The 15,118-nt window shown below is 49.4% G+C and overlaps 2 protein-coding genes across 2 annotated transcripts in view; both read left to right on the top strand.

Annotated features, from left to right (window-relative positions):
* Window positions 1–15,118, top strand: part of LOC136640460 (zinc finger protein 420-like) — a 123,410-nt gene that overhangs the window by 59,211 nt on the left and 49,081 nt on the right. The gene's annotated exons all lie outside the window — the stretch shown is intronic.
* On the top strand, window positions 911–14,766 carry LOC136639154 (zinc finger protein 202-like). Its single transcript, XM_066613165.1, has 6 exons — window positions 911–1,801; window positions 4,096–4,204; window positions 10,237–10,319; window positions 11,815–11,941; window positions 13,949–14,032; window positions 14,696–14,766. The coding sequence occupies exons 1-6, from the start codon at window positions 1,649–1,651 to the stop codon at window positions 14,764–14,766; spliced, it is 627 nt and encodes a 208-aa protein (XP_066469262.1). The 5' UTR covers window positions 911–1,648.

Below are 15,118 nucleotides of genomic sequence, written 5' to 3'. Positions count from 1 at the left end.
GGGAGACTGGCTTGGGGGGTCCACCTGGGGGGGTCATACACCATCCTCCAGGGCATAATTTCAGAGACTTCAGGCAGCTCCCACCCTTGAGGAGGCAGGGCTTGGGCATTTCCCAGATGGCAAGGACTGACCCTGCCATAGAGACCCCACTGGAGAACAGGGAGATTTGAGCCTACCTGCGAACTCCTCTTCTTTGCGGTCTCCATGGCAGGGTCAGTCTGCCCACCCTCACAGCCTGAAGCATATGAAAAAGAAGAAAGCAAATGCAAAGCAATGGAATGGTAGAAGATAAGGATGAAACATCCGTGACAGGACCCCCTTAGGTTTAGTATGGTTGCACCTGGGGTACAGCATGGTCCTCATCTTTCTTGGTCCAGAATGGGGTTAGATTTAGGTCGTCAAGAGTTTATCTGGATGACCTTTTGACACGCTGGACTTGAAGGATGGACATCTACCCAAGCAAGTCGGAGACAGAGGGGCCATTTGCAGTCTGGGGAATCGAGGCAGCCCCTCCCCTGAGGAAGACTTTGCAACCTAACCTGCCTGCCTGAGAGAGAGGAGCTTCCCAGATGACAAGGACTGACCCTGCCATGGAGACCACCGAGAATCCGACCACCCAGATCTCCCCAGTTTCCGCAAAGCCACAAGCAACTTCACCAGACCCACAATTTCCTTAAGACACACCTGCTCTGGAATCCTGGAGAAAGAGACACACAGCCCAACCTTAGGCATGTCTACTCAGAAGTAAGTCCCATTAGTGTCAATTGGGCTTACTCCTAGGAAAGCGTGGCTAGGACTGGGCTAACAGACCACAGCTTCCAGTCTAGCCACGCACCCAAGGGAGGGAGGGAGGGGCAAAGGAGGCTGCCTAAGGGGACCAGCGCGGGTGACTGTTTCTGGGGTCTGTGGTTCAGCCTGCAAAAGAGGAGCCGGCCAGCCAAGAACCTTCAGGCGCCTCCCTCTTGCTCTGCCCTGATCTGCCTGGAAGCAGCTCGGGGCGGAGACCCTGCTGGGAGCGCTGCTCACCCGCTCCGCCCTCATGCGCGCTGCAAAGGGGACCAGCAGGGGGGCAGCGAGCGCGGAGGGCTGAAAGTAAGTGCGGGGAATCTGGGTGGCGAGCGCCCTCCTGTCCCTCCGTCCTCCCCACGGCCGTTCAGGCGCCCCTCCTCTCGCCCTGCCCTCCGCCTGCCTCTCCCCCCCACAAGACCCCCGCCTCTTGAAACCGGATCCGGATGGGGAGGACTCCTTGGATCGCACGGAGTTGAGCCCTGCTTTGTATGATCTCCCCGGACACGGAAGATCTCCGTTCCCACGTGCCCGCCTGTCCGCCTCCAGCTCCTTTCGTGTCTTCCCTGGTTGGCTTCACAGGGATCTCCTGCAGCCGCCTGGAGAGTCCAGCCGGTCCCTCTGCGGACGAGTCTGGCCCGGCGGAGCTCGGCTGTGCCGCCAGCATCAGCTGCGCAGCGCGACCGGAAGGCTGTTTTGGAGGAGCCTCGGGGCAGAGACCCTCAGAGGAGCGCCGCGGAGTTCTGACGGGGGCTGCTGCACAGCCGGCCGGCCGGCCCTGTAGCTGTGCTCCTGGGAGGGCGAGGCGCCCCGCTCTCTCTGCCGCAGGTGGCTGCAGCCCGGGCGGCGCACCAAGGCACAGATGCTCGACCCGCTGGTCCTGGAGAGGCTCCTCACCCTCCTGCCCCCGGAGGTGGCGCGCTGGGTGCGGGGCTGCCAGCCGGAGAGCAGCGCCCAGGTGGTGGCCCTGGCAGAAGGTCTCCTCGGGAGTCGCGCAGCAGCGGAAGAGTTGCAGGTAAGGTGGGTCTGGCTCGAGATGCTTGGGGGGATCATCTCACGGGGTCATATGTAACACATAATGCTCATGTAACATGTAACTGCTCCTATGTAACATGTCTGCTCATGTAATATGTAACTGCTCTTATGCAGGGCCTCCCAGAGGAGTTTGATCAGGGGGTACAAAGTTTCTTTTGGGCCCCTTTGCAAAGGGGAAGGTAGTGAAGCAGGGGAGGTTGGTGATGGGCAAGCAGAATAGGGGCAGGAAGGGGCAAAACAGGGGGGGAGGCTAGAGACTGCTGGAGAAGTCTTTGGAGTCCAGGTCTACTAACCCACGTGGCATCAGGAGTGTCTCCAGCACTGGTAAAGCATGTCAAGCATTGGTCAGATTTCTGATTGGCAGAATGCAAATTGCAAAGCATTGGATACATTCCTGATTGGCAAACAGCATATCAAGTGAAGCTCTGTCTGACTACATATCCCACTATTCAAATTCTGCCCAGCATGTTCTACCACCGCCTTGGGTGCACTTTGGGGAGAAAGGCGGAATACAAATCCAATAAATAAATAAAAATGGCATTTAAAATATGTGAAATCTTTCTAAGCTGCAGAAGTCCCATCTCCCCCTCTTTGCATTGGCTAATAGCAGACTTGCAAAAAGTCCCTGTTCTCCTCACACCTGCTCCCCAGTTGCAGTTAAGCTAGCAGTTTCCTGTTATTGAGGCTTTCTAGCTCTGCAAACAACTTCTGCGTCAAGTTTAGTCAGCAACACCCTTTCCTCTTTTACACAGGCACAGAAAGGCATTCAAGGGGCATTTTCTGAAATATCTTGCTGACCCAAGCAGCTAAATATAGGGCCTACTTTGGCCAAGCACCCTGCCTCTGCTCACAGCAAGGGGCTCTGAATAGATTCAAACACGCTAAATTCTAGGGGGCCCCTCACAATATGACATCATTCATTCATTCACCTTTTTATACCACCCTTCCTCTAAGCAGCTCAGGATTTGAAATGAATAATAATAATGGCCAGAAAATAAATGCAGTGAATATTTCCCCACAAGCAATGGATGAAAATTCTGCATCCAATGGCATATAACATGATGGTATTATTCCTAAAAGTCACAATTTCCAGAATTTTGGTCACTAGGGTGTCACCCCCACCCCGGATGTCACATTGGCCTGTTTTGAGTTAAGGCAGTGGTTCTCAAACTTTAGCTGGGACCCACTTTTTAGAATGACAATCTGTCCAGGACCCACTGGAAGTGATGCCATGGCTGGAAGTGACATCATCAAGCACAATAAAATAAATAATTAAATTAAAGAAAAACAAATAATTAAATAAGGGGAAGCCAGCCAGTCTAAAAACAAATAAAATGGACCTTACCAGCTGAAGCCTCTGCTTTATTCTTTGGGGGGGGGGGAAGGCTGCCTTCTGAAGCATTTATTGAGCTCCACTTTCATCAGATTGGGACCATGCAGCTAGCTAGCCTTGCATTCCCCTTTGCCTGACTTGACCAACGAGCCAAGGCACGTTTGCTTACTCATGAGTAAACGCAACCATGTAGCTTACTTCCGCTTCCCTTAGGGCTCAATACATTTGTCTGATTGGAGGGAGAGACTTCCGTCTTGGGTGTTTTTTGGGGGGGCTGCTTTCATTGGCTAGGAAACATTCTGGTGTCATTGGATGCCTCTCAGCCTGCCCTTTCCGACGAACTATGGCAAGTTCGCCTACTCGCAAGTAACTGCACGATGTGGCTCAGTTTCATTTTCAATAGGATTCCATACATTTTTTGTTTCCGGTTTTTTGGCCATAACTTTTGATGGAAAGGAGATATTTCAATCTGGTTTTTTTGCATTGCATTCTGCTGGAAATTCCATATCCAATGGTATATGGCATGTTGGGGTTACTATGAACCTCTGCAATGTTAGCGATGTTGGGATATTTGTGGTGTCACCCCCCCAAGGGTGGTACCCGGGGTGGACCGCCCCCGCCCCGCTAGCTATGCCACTGTATGTGACATATAATGTACCTCTATGTTTTAATCCACTATGTCATCCACTATGCTTTACCCATTAAGTTTTAATAATTTATTGCTTGTTTATATCTATCTATCTATCTATCTATCTATCTATCTATCTATCTATCTATCTATCTATCTAGTTAGTATATTGCGAATGTAATACAATGATACTGCATTTTGCCATATGGGTAAATAAATCCCGGGGTGGGGGGTCTCACCCCCTGCCCCTCGCTCATCCCTGCCAGTCCCCTTCCCAGCTCCCTGCCCAGATCCTGACTCTTGTCTCTTGCAGGGGGCACAGGCGATGGGGACCGGGGCTGATTCCCAGGAGGAGGCTTCACTGGAACCCAGTCCGGGGCTGGAACTCAGGGGGTGCCTGCCAGAGGCTGACCAGTTGTGGGGTGAGTAAGAGGACTAAGGGGGTTTGTTACAACCTGGCCTCCTTTCCCAAGCCGGCCAGAGTTGCAGGGACTGCCTTCATTGTCTCCTGAGTCTTTTTGGGGATGGACAGACACACATCTCCTGCTCCCTTCACCCTTGAAGAACGTGTTGACCTAAAATTGAGTGTTGGGAGGACAGACAAAAGAAAATATTTCCTTACCTGCCGTGTTATTAATCTGTGGAACTCCTTGCCACAAGAAGTGGTGATGGCATCTGGCCTAGGTGCCTTTAAAAGGGGATTGGACAAATTTCTGGAGGAAAAGTCCATCCTAGGTTCCAAGCTGTGATGTGTATGTGCAACTTCCTGTTTTTAGAAATGGGTTATGTCAGAATGCCAGATGCAAGGGAGAGCAGCAGGATGCAGGTCTCTTGCTGTCTTGTGTGCTCTCTGAAGCATTTGGTGTGCTACTGTGAGATACAGGAAGCTGAACCAGATGGGCTTTTGTCCTGATCCAGCAGGGTTCTTCTTATGTTCTTAAGTTTTCAGGCTCATTCCACCACTGGGAAGCCTGCTTCATGGCCAACATGAGACCAGGCTGCAAGTTTCTGTACACAGGGGCCTGAAATCTCAAAGGTGTATTTCAAAAAACTTGAAGAAAGAGGATGTGACTCCTCCCCAGCCTGCCTGCCTGAGTCTTGCAGCAACCACACTGCAGTCCCTCCCCCCCGTAACTTTCATAAAAGCAGAATTTTTGTGCACTGCTGTCACTGAACTTGGCAGGGGAGAGAAGTGCTGGGTCCGATGGAGAGCCAGAGTGAGAAAAGGGAAGAAAGAGGAGGAGGATGGGGGTGGGTGGGAATGGGAGATGTCCCCGTTTCTCAAGCTGGCCTGAGGTAGGTGGGCTGCTTTCATGTCCGTCCGTCCCCCAAGTCTTTGGGGACACACACACCACACTCAAGTTGAAGAGTGTGCTGAGCTAGACCAACATGGAGACTGGATTTTCATATTTTTCCCCCCAATACAAGAGACTGAAGCATAGAATACACAATCTTCTTCTGTTTTTCATGCACAACTCCCCCACCCCAATGTGCCTGCATGCTGCAGACAACCACATTTCATGTCTCCCCCCCCCCCCCGAATTTGAGACTTCCCTATTTTGTAACTTTCTGGGAGAGGAAGAGCCTGGTATCCTGTTTTCACTGAGCGCAGCAAGGAGGAGCAGAGATGAGGTGGATGGACAGACAGAGAAAGAAGAAGAGGGAAGGACAGAGGGAGAGAAAGGAAAGTGGCCATTTCTTGATGCAAAGAACTGCAGGTTGAGGGCTGGGGGAGCAAAGCCACGTATCCCCCCCCAACACCAGAGAAGAGGTAGAAAGGAGATGAATGTTGCATTGAAAGAAGGAATGAAGGGGGCCGCGTGAACATCTTGTCTCATTTTCTCCTTGTAACAAAAAAAGAAGTAACTGCAAGCTAAGCTTCTCTTTTTTCTTTTTTGGCCTCATTTTGGATATTTTCAGTAATCCATATCCATGTTCTAGTTTTGCCTATATTTTGCCCTTTTCTCCATCTTCTCATGGCTCAGAAGGGGAGGGACCAGTTGCATGTTGTGGTGAGGCTCCTTGCAAAACTTAGCGCTTTGCATCCCATCTAGCTATGTCACTGGTCTGACATATGCAGTATAGAGCAGAACTGTAACTGCTCATGTCTCAATTAATTTGTGCTTCAGTTAATACAACCCAGCTGTCAACAAAAACGGTAAACAGTAAAATAAAAACAGGTTTGTGAATGTGGGTGAAAACAGCACAAAGCAATGGAAGAAAAAGATAAAGGAGAGGGCTCAGCACTTGCAAAGGTGAAGCGAGTGCATCTGCAACAAGGTGGGGGAGGTTGGACAAAAGATTTGCACAGAAAATAAAAAGCAGGCGGAAAGTAACACAACACACTGGTGTGGCTTGCTGGGCACTTTCTCAACCCCAAGTGCTTCTTCTGTCTAGAGTCCCTGATAGTGGTCCTTAATTCCACACCTGTCCAAACAGGCAAGCAACCCCCCCCCCCCACTCATGATCCAATGCTCAGGTGAGAGACCAGGACAAATAAGCAGAGGGGGAGGGTGAATCACTCATCTTTGTGTAACTTGTGGGCATTCACCAGATTTTGCCTGTGCAATTGGATGCCTGGGGTCACCTGAGCCCAAAGACACTCCTGCTGTGGGGAATCAGGTGGGCTCCTGTGACCCAATGAGTTACCTCTAAGTCAAGTTCTTAGTTTACTGGTCTACTGAGAAAGAAGAGTGATTCTTGATCAAGAATTATAAAGAACAACCAGAAGGGCTGCTTAAAACAACAGTAATAGAGGCCCAGCAGAGGTGTATACCGCAAAGAAAGAAGGGTTCCACTAAATCCAGGAGAGTGCCCGCATGGCTAACCAGCCAAGTTAGAGAGGCTGTGAAGGGCAAGGAAGCTTCCTTCCGTAAATGGAAGTCTTGCCCTAATGAAGAGAATAAAAAGGAACATAAACTGTGGCAAAAGAAATGTAAGAAGGTGATAGGGGAGGCCAAGCGAGACTATGAGGAACGCATGGCCAGCAACATTAAGGGGAATAATAAAAGCTTCTTCAAATATGTTAGAAGCAGGAAACCCGCCAGAGAAGCGGTTGGCCCTCTGGATGGTGAGGGAGGGAAAGGGGAGATAAAAGGAGACTTAGAGATGGCAGAGAAATTAAATGAGTTCTTTGCATCTGTCTTCACGGCAGAAGACCTCGGGCAGATACCGCTGCCCGAACGGCCCCTCCTAACCGAGGAGTTAAGTCAGATAGAGGTTAAAAGAGAAGATGTTTCAGACCTCATTGATAAATTAAAGATCAATAAGTCACCGGGCCCTGATGGCATACACCCAAGGGTTATTAAGGAATTGAAGAATGAAGTTGCAGATCTCTTGACTAAGGTATGCAACTTGTCCCTCAAAACGGCCACGGTGCCAGAAGATTGGAGGATAGCAAATGTCACGCCTATTTTTAAAAAGGGAAAGAGGGGGGACCCGGGAAACTATAGGCCGGTCAGCCTAACATCCATACCGGGTAAGATGGTGGAATGCCTCATCAAAGATAGGATCTCAAAACACATAGACGAACAGGCCTTGCTGAGGGAGAGTCAGCATGGCTTCTGTAAGGGTAAGTCTTGCCTCACGAACCTTATAGAATTCTTTGAAAAGGTCAACAGGCATGTGGATGCGGGAGAACCCGTGGACATTATATATCTGGACTTTCAGAAGGCGTTTGACACGGTCCCTCACCAAAGGCTACTGAAAAAACTCCACAGTCAGGGAATTAGAGGACAGGTCCTCTCGTGGATTGAGAACTGGTTGGAGGCCAGGAAGCAGAGAGTGGGTGTCAATGGGCAATTTTCACAATGGAGAGAGGTGAAAAGCGGTGTGCCCCAAGGATCTGTCCTGGGACCAGTGCTTTTCAACCTCTTCATAAATGACCTGGAGACAGGGTTGAGCAGTGAAGTGGCAAAGTTTGCAGACGACACCAAACTTTTCCGAGTGGTAAAGACCAGAAGTGATTGTGAGGAGCTCCAGAAGGATCTCTCCAGACTGGCAGAATGGGCAGCAAAATGGCAGATGCGCTTCAATGTCAGTAAGTGTAAAGTCATGCACATTGGGGCAAAAAATCAAAACTTTAGATATAGGCTGATGGGGTCTGAGCTGTCTGTGACAGATCAGGAGAGAGATCTTGGGGTGGTGGTGGACAGGTCGATGAAAGTGTCGACCCAATGTGCGGCGGCAGTGAAGAAGGCCAATTCTATGCTTGGGATCATTAGGAAGGGTATTGAGAACAAAACGGTTAGTATTATAATGCCGTTGTACAAATCGATGGTAAGGCCACACCTGGAGTATTGTGTCCAGTTCTGGTCGCCGCATCTCAAAAAAGACATAGTGGAAATGGAAAAGGTGCAAAAGAGAGCGACTAAGATGATTACGGGGCTGGGGCACCTTCCTTATGAGGAAAGGCTACAGCGTTTGGGCCTCTTCAGCCTAGAAAAGAGACGCTTGAGGGGGGACATGATTGAGACATACAAAATTATGCAGGGGATGGACAGAGTGGATAGGGAGATGCTCTTTACACTCTCACATAATACCAGAACCAGGGGACATCCACTAAAATTGAGTGTTGGGCGGGTTAGGACAGACAAAAGAAAATATTTCTTTACTCAGCGCGTGGTCGATCTGTGGAACTCCTTGCCACAGGATGTGGTGCTGGCGTCTAGCCTAGACGCCTTTAAAAGGGGATTGGACGAGTTTCTGGAGGAAAAATCCATTATGGGGTACAAGCCATGATGTGTATGCGCAACCTCCTGATTTTAGGAGTGGGTTAAGTCAGAATGCCAGATGTAGGGGAGAGCACCAGGATGAGGTCTCTTGTTATCTGGTGCTCCCTGGGGCATTTGGTGGGGCCGCTGTGAGATACAGGAAGCTGGACTAGATGGGCCTATGGCCTGATCCAGTGGGGCTGTTCTTATGTTCTTATGTTCTTAAGGGCCAACCTGAATTCTCCATTGAAATGGCTCCGCAGCCTGATCAGGGGCTGAGGCATCCCAGGAGGCTCTGAGGCAAGAGGAAGGTTGAAAACAGGTACAAAATCAGGGTTGTTCATCACACCGGCTCCGCCTCCTTTAGTGAGTTTCAGAGCTCCCCAGTGCTTGAACTGAGTGGGCCTCGTCCCCAAAGGCCCCTGCGAAGCAGGCTTCAGCCATTTGGTTGCCCATTCAGCCAATTTGGAGAGGACTTTTTAAAGCTTCTCCTCTGCTCTTGCTTTTACCACCCTGACAGCCCAATCCTATGCATGTCTACTCAGAAGCAAGTCCCATTAGAGTCAATGGGGCTTACTCCCAGGAAAGTGTGAATAGGATTGGGCTGTGACTCACTTGGTGTCCTCTGTGAATGTGGGCCACTTGCTGCTTACCCTCAATTCCAGATCATGTATAAATGATTAAAAGCTACCAGGCAAATTCCTGGGGGTCCCCATTTCTTCCTCTCTCCATTGAGCAACATGTCTGTTTATTCTCACTCTGTGCTTTCCATTTGCAACCAATTAACAGTTTCCTCTGTGAAACTGTAAGTGATTATTTTGGGCTCTCTAAGGGCTTTAAAAGGCCTTTGGAGGGTTGGGGAAGTCTCATGGCTTCCGGAAGGAAAGCAGGGGGCAGGACCAGTGGGGGGGAGCAACTTGTGGTCGTGGCCTTAGACAGCACCAGGGCCAGGATTAACACTGCGTTTTAGTCCATGACTGCTACGTTTATGCCTTGGGTGAGGGATTCTCTCAGGGGGCTCCTTGGAAGTCCAAGTGCACAGTATTGGCTGTCTTGCCTCCATCCACATACTTGCTGAAGCAGACAAGGCAGTGTTTTTCTCCCACCATAACTGGGCAGAAACTGAATGCAAAGACTGTAGTTGTCCCCACTGTTTGCCTCCCCTATCCTGCCTCCGAGTCTGGCAATTGATTTAAACTGATATGCTGCACACCAGCATTCCTCAATGTTTGTCCCCTGCCTTACCATTTTGCGTGGTCCACCTATTGGAAGTATCACCAGAAGTAACTGGTTATGACGCCATTAACCATTGCTTCTGGGTTGGGAGGCCAGATATGACACGCCAAACACTAGTAAGAGTCTCAGGGTAGACAGAAGGGCTTTCTTGAGCATATGAAAGGCATGCTTTGGAGCTCTGCCTGCCAAACCTCAAGTACCTCCAGACACCACCTCAAGTACCACCGGTGGTACCCATACCACTGGTTGAGAAACACTGTATGCACCCTCCCTGCATCCCTCTCACCCCTTTGCAAGGTCAACTGAGGAAATGAGACTTGCCATGTCATGTGGAAGCCAGTTCTGTGCAGGAATGATGCCTTGTGTGAAGAAAGGCTTCCTGCTGTCTCCTTGGTCTCTGTTAACTGACACAAGATCACAATCGGAGCCTGGAAGCAAGCAGAACAACTTTCAGTCATTCTCTGAACTGGAAGACTGAAGTTCCACCTCACCTGTCTCCTGCACAGGCAGCGGAGTGACGTCAGTGTCGGGTTCTGGATCGCCTCCTCTGTCGGCTGGAGAAGGAGCGGCTGCTGTGATGTCTACTCAGGTAGGAGGCAGGTGACCAGGGAACAGCGATGGAAGGGGCCTTCCTTCCTGTGGCTGGAAAGATTGTCTTCCTTTCCTGTGGCTTCTGGTGCTGCACAATGTTTGGGGTGCCCAGTCAGAAGACCCTGAGCTGCTTGGATCTCCTGGCCTGGGTTGGGACTTGTCAACTGCTGTCCCCCGATTGCCTGTTTTCAGACTGTGGTCCTGTTTTCCCAGATACTCCATGTGGTCAGGAATGCCCTTGTGTGGAAGTGGCAACTGTCCTTTACTGGCATTATCTGATTGCACTGGCAGGAGTGAGGAGGGGCAGGGCTCCTTCTTGCAGGAAACAAGCTTGCCCAGAGCAGAGCCTGAGCTTCACCTGCTCTTTTGAAAGCCTTACTACCATCTTGCCCTTGACCACCTCTCAGGTAGGAAACTGTTTCTGGCAGTTCTGCTCTGGGTGGGCAAGCAAAAGTCGAGGTTCAGGTTCTACCAAGTCTTGGGACAGGTGAGGAAGTGTTGCTTCCGCAAGGATAAGGCACTCTGCACATGCCCAGGAGTGCTTTGCCCTTGTGTCCTCTATGGAAAAGTTTTGCTCACCTTCCAAGAGAACCCTGCGCTTGCTGAGATAGACTCAGCCGCAGGTGCTGGTATTTGCTGACAGTGAAAAGGTGGCAGCTGTGAGTGGACCCAGTTAAGCAGAGTGGATGGGCTCTCCCTTGCTGGGGGCCATCTACCAGTGATGTTCCCCCAGCACGATATAGCATGGAGCTTATGACAAAAAGGCACATGGAAGGTGTAAGCAAAAAACAGTTTTTCTTACCTCCATGTAAACCCTCAGGCCACCTATGTGACTCCTCGAACCCGCAGCGGCTATATAGCTGGTAAAAGTCTGAGGAGCAAATAGGGAGAGAGAGAAGAGGGGATAGGATCATGGCACATGCTGATTGCCCCCAGGATCCAACCTCTCCTCCCCGCTGCCTATCCTAGAAATGCCACACCACTGACTCACCAGGAGCAGCACAGCTCAGGGTCTGCAGAGGCATGGCTTCGATGCTGCTGGTGCCTTGCCATGGTGGCTTACGCTGGACTGGCAGTGCCACTATCTTTGTGCCGCCACTGGGCCTTTTGTAGTTCTGCTGGCGCAAGAGGCCCATTGGGTTGGGCTGTTTGTGATGTACCAGGACCAGGGTGTTCTGCAATCTACACAGAGCACATGGACTGAGGCGTCAAAGAGTTGCCTGCATGTGCTGGCTCTGGCAGGGGACCCTCTAACTTTGCTGAAGGGCTGCACGTAGGGCCTTGCAGAAACAGAAGTTTAGTGTGATGCATTTTTCTCTCATTCTTAATGAGCAAAATCTTAAACACTCAGCTGGTCAAGCAACCACATTTTCAAACTGTGGAAAGGCCAAGTGTTTTTTTGCTCTGCAAGCAAATATCAGGTTCTCCTTCCTCCTTTTGAGTTGGGTTTGAAATGTTTCTTGGGTGGATGATTTGTGACTATCTTTGTTCAGGGTCTGGTGTCCTTTGAGGAGGTGGCTGTGTATTTCAACAAGGAGGAATGGGCTCTGCTGGATCCAGACCAGAAGGCCCTGTATGCAGAAGTGATGCTGGAGAATCAGGAAAACGTGACTTCGCTGGGTAAATCAGGATCCCTTTTTCTATTTTTATTTTTTTATTTTTTTTGTAGACACTAAAAGTGCGAACTGCTGTCGGCTTTTGACATTTGGCACGACAGTGACTCCCCAGGAGAATAGGTAGCAAATGCCTGCTTGCTTCCTTTTTGCAGACCTGGGCTGGGCTGAAGTCATGCCATGTTGTATCTGTGCAATCCTATTGGAGAGACGGGAAGGTTCTAAAGTGAGAGAGCTCAAGGGAAGGGGCATCGCTCCATGGCAGAGCAGCTGCTGTACATGCAGGAGATCTAGGGTTCAATCTCTGGCAGCATTTCCAGGTTGGCCTGGGAAAGACCCTCCACTAGAAGCACTGGAGAGCAGCTGTCACTCAATTCAGGCAATATTGAGCTAGACAGACCAAGGGTCGGACTCTGCATAAGGGAGCTTTCCGGGTTCAGCCCAATGACAATTTCAGGATTCTACTACCTGACTGTTCACTGATGTGGCTGTGAAAGCTGCATCACACACAGTGGAGTAACAGGCACTGGCCTATCCGTGAGGCTAATGGAGACAGTTGCCTCAGGCAGCAAATTGCTAGGGGTGACCATCTCCAACTACCCACTTGCTTCCACATTGCACCTCCTCCCACTTCTGGCTTGGGAAGGGCAAGCCAGGGAGGATCTACCAGGGAAGGGCATATCTAAGTGTGCTCCAGGCCTTTGAGGGTTCCCAAAAGTTCCCCACTTGCAACTGATGTGTCAGTGCAACTGTCAGTGCAATTCTGGTGTGGAGTGGGAACTCTGTCTATCTTGTCTGAGTCCTGCAAGTGGTTGTAGAGGGCATTGCCAATCAACTCTTGGACCCTGTGGCTTTTATACTTTTTCTGTGGGATCTTGTCTTCTGAGATCTTGAGACACAGACAGCAGGCGTTGACAGTGGTTGGTGAGCAGATTCACGAGGCGAGCATCAATCCTTGACATTTCCTCACCCCAAACTATTGAGGGCTTGGCAATTGCAGCCCAACCCTATCCACCTTTTCCTGGGAGTAAGCCCCTTTGACTCTAATGGGACTTACTTCTGAGTAGATATGCACAGGACTGGGCTCTCAATAGCCAGCATCTTGAATTGAGCCTGGAAGCAGTCTGGCAATAAATGCACATAGGAATAAAAGAGGATTCATGTGCTCCCATGCGCAGGCCCCAGCAAGGACCTGGCTGTTTGACGTTATCCTAGCTGCAGTTTCCAGGTGTTTCTCAAGCATAGCCCATTAGTTGTTCCCAACCTTTAGGAGGCTGAAGACCACTTAGGCAAAAATTGGAATTGTCGTGGACCACACAGAACCCCATCCACCCGCATACAAAAAATACAGTTAAATGTGTGATAATTAGAGAAGATTTATTAGAGATTTAATATATTAGATTTGTTATTTGCAGAGAAGATTTGCGGGTTGCAGCTGCGGGTGGTTGCTGGCTGCAGGTAGTCCGTTCTCCACACTCTCTGGTGGTCTTCTGAGCTATCACTCCCACATGGACTACCAGAGAGGATGGAGAACAGACTGGCTGCAGCCAACTGTGGGGGAGCACTCACTTGGTGAGATGCTGGTAGTAACCACAGGTGATCTTTATTTCTTCCTGAGACCACATGGACCACTGGTGGTCTACGGACCATAGTTTGGGAACCAGAGCATTTTAAAAACCCACACTGGGTGTGAGTAAAGCATGTGTAACACTGGTCACATCAGCCTCTGCCTCAAGGGGCATGGTTGGCACCCCGGCCAAAGGTTTGCACCCCAGTCAAGTCTCTTGGCACCCCAGCGAAGTCTGTTGTAATTGCTTTCAACTGATGCCTCTTATGGCCTTAGAAATGTCAGCCAATGCTTTGGCTTCTACTCCACTTGGCTATTTCTGCTACAAACCTATGTGGGAGTTACAAGAGCTTGTAACTTTGGGGAAGGGTTCATTGGAGCAGATGAATGTGAAATGCCCAGATATGTGGCAGCCAGAAATGAGAATTGCCTTTGTTTCTTCCAAAGAATGTCCTACACCTGATGTCTCCTGGCTAAATGAAGAGGATGCCACCTTTGGCCTGGACTCCAAGAAAGGGGACGGATCAGCAGGTAGCTGCTTAACTATGTTGTGGATCCTGTCATAACATACAACATACAACAAACCTTTATTAGGCATATAGTTTTACAACTAATATCTCCAAACAGTCATGTATGAAGGTATATATTAAAAGAGAGATAGGAAATAAGAGTTAAAACACACCAGTTTGCTTACACAGTTACTCCAAGTTGCTTAGAACCAGCAACTTAGCCCGCTTCAAGTTGCTGAAATGTAGAAATTTAGCAACTGGAAGGGTCACAGATTCAAATTCACCTGCCATTGTGGATCCTGTCCTTTGGGGTGTTGTGTTTACTCACTTCAAGGAAATAGATTCAGCAGTGATTAGTGAACATTTTTGTGGCTTTGCTCTGCCCATTCACGTTGACATCTCACAAAATTTCTCTCCTTTGACCCTCTTTTCCTCATCAGAGCTAGGATGGGATGTTCTTTTCTCCCAAGCTAAGCCCCTCTCCCTTTAGAAATTAAGCACTAACCAGCACTACTCATTCACATGAACATGTCTTTTCCTGCATGTGTCCTGTACATACAACAGAAACTCAACTCAAATTGGGTGAATTAGAAATTCTAAGCCAGTGTACAACACCCAACCATCCCACCAGTGGCATCACCAATTCAGGCTGTCAGCCCCATTAACTATATTCTTTTTACTGTAGAGCAGTACAGGTTACCCAATCAATCAGTAACCAACAAAAATGTGATGACGCTCACACAACTGAATCTCTAGTAGTTCTAGTATTAGCTCTGATACAGGGAAGAGGGAGCTGACCCATAATAACATCTTATTGGTTCCATGCTGTGTCATAATAACACCTCATTAGCTTTTGAGTTAAGAAATTCACTTTTTGTGGCATAAGGCAGTTGTGTTTTTCTTTTCTGGTTATTTAGTAATAGCTTTTGGTAGAACACAGGTATTTCAGTGTGGTTTGTTTCATTGCATTCTGCTGTAAATTACACATCAAATGGTATATAACACGATGGTATTATTCGTACAAATCGTGGTTTTAGTGATTTTGTTCACTAGTGGTGGCACCCCCCTGAGGGTGGCACCCTTGCCCGATGGCCCCCCAGTCCCCCCA

The sequence above is a fragment of the Tiliqua scincoides genome, chromosome 2, assembly GCF_035046505.1.
Source record: "Tiliqua scincoides isolate rTilSci1 chromosome 2, rTilSci1.hap2, whole genome shotgun sequence".
NCBI classification, from domain to species: Eukaryota; Metazoa; Chordata; class Lepidosauria; order Squamata; family Scincidae; genus Tiliqua; species Tiliqua scincoides.
This window is presented reverse-complemented; position numbering and strand designations above follow the sequence as displayed.

Excerpts from the sequence above, each read along its gene's own strand:
- LOC136639154 (XM_066613165.1), top strand. The coding sequence starts at position 1,649 with ATGCTCGACCCGCTGGTCCTGGAGAGGCTCCTCACCCTCCTGCCCCCG. Across the intron at positions 11,942-13,948 it reads GGAAAACGTGACTTCGCTGG|AATGTCCTACACCTGATGTC; the intron begins GTAAATCAGGAT and ends TTTCTTCCAAAG. Across the intron at positions 14,033-14,695 it reads GAAAGGGGACGGATCAGCAG|AGCAGTACAGGTTACCCAAT; the intron begins GTAGCTGCTTAA and ends TTTTTACTGTAG.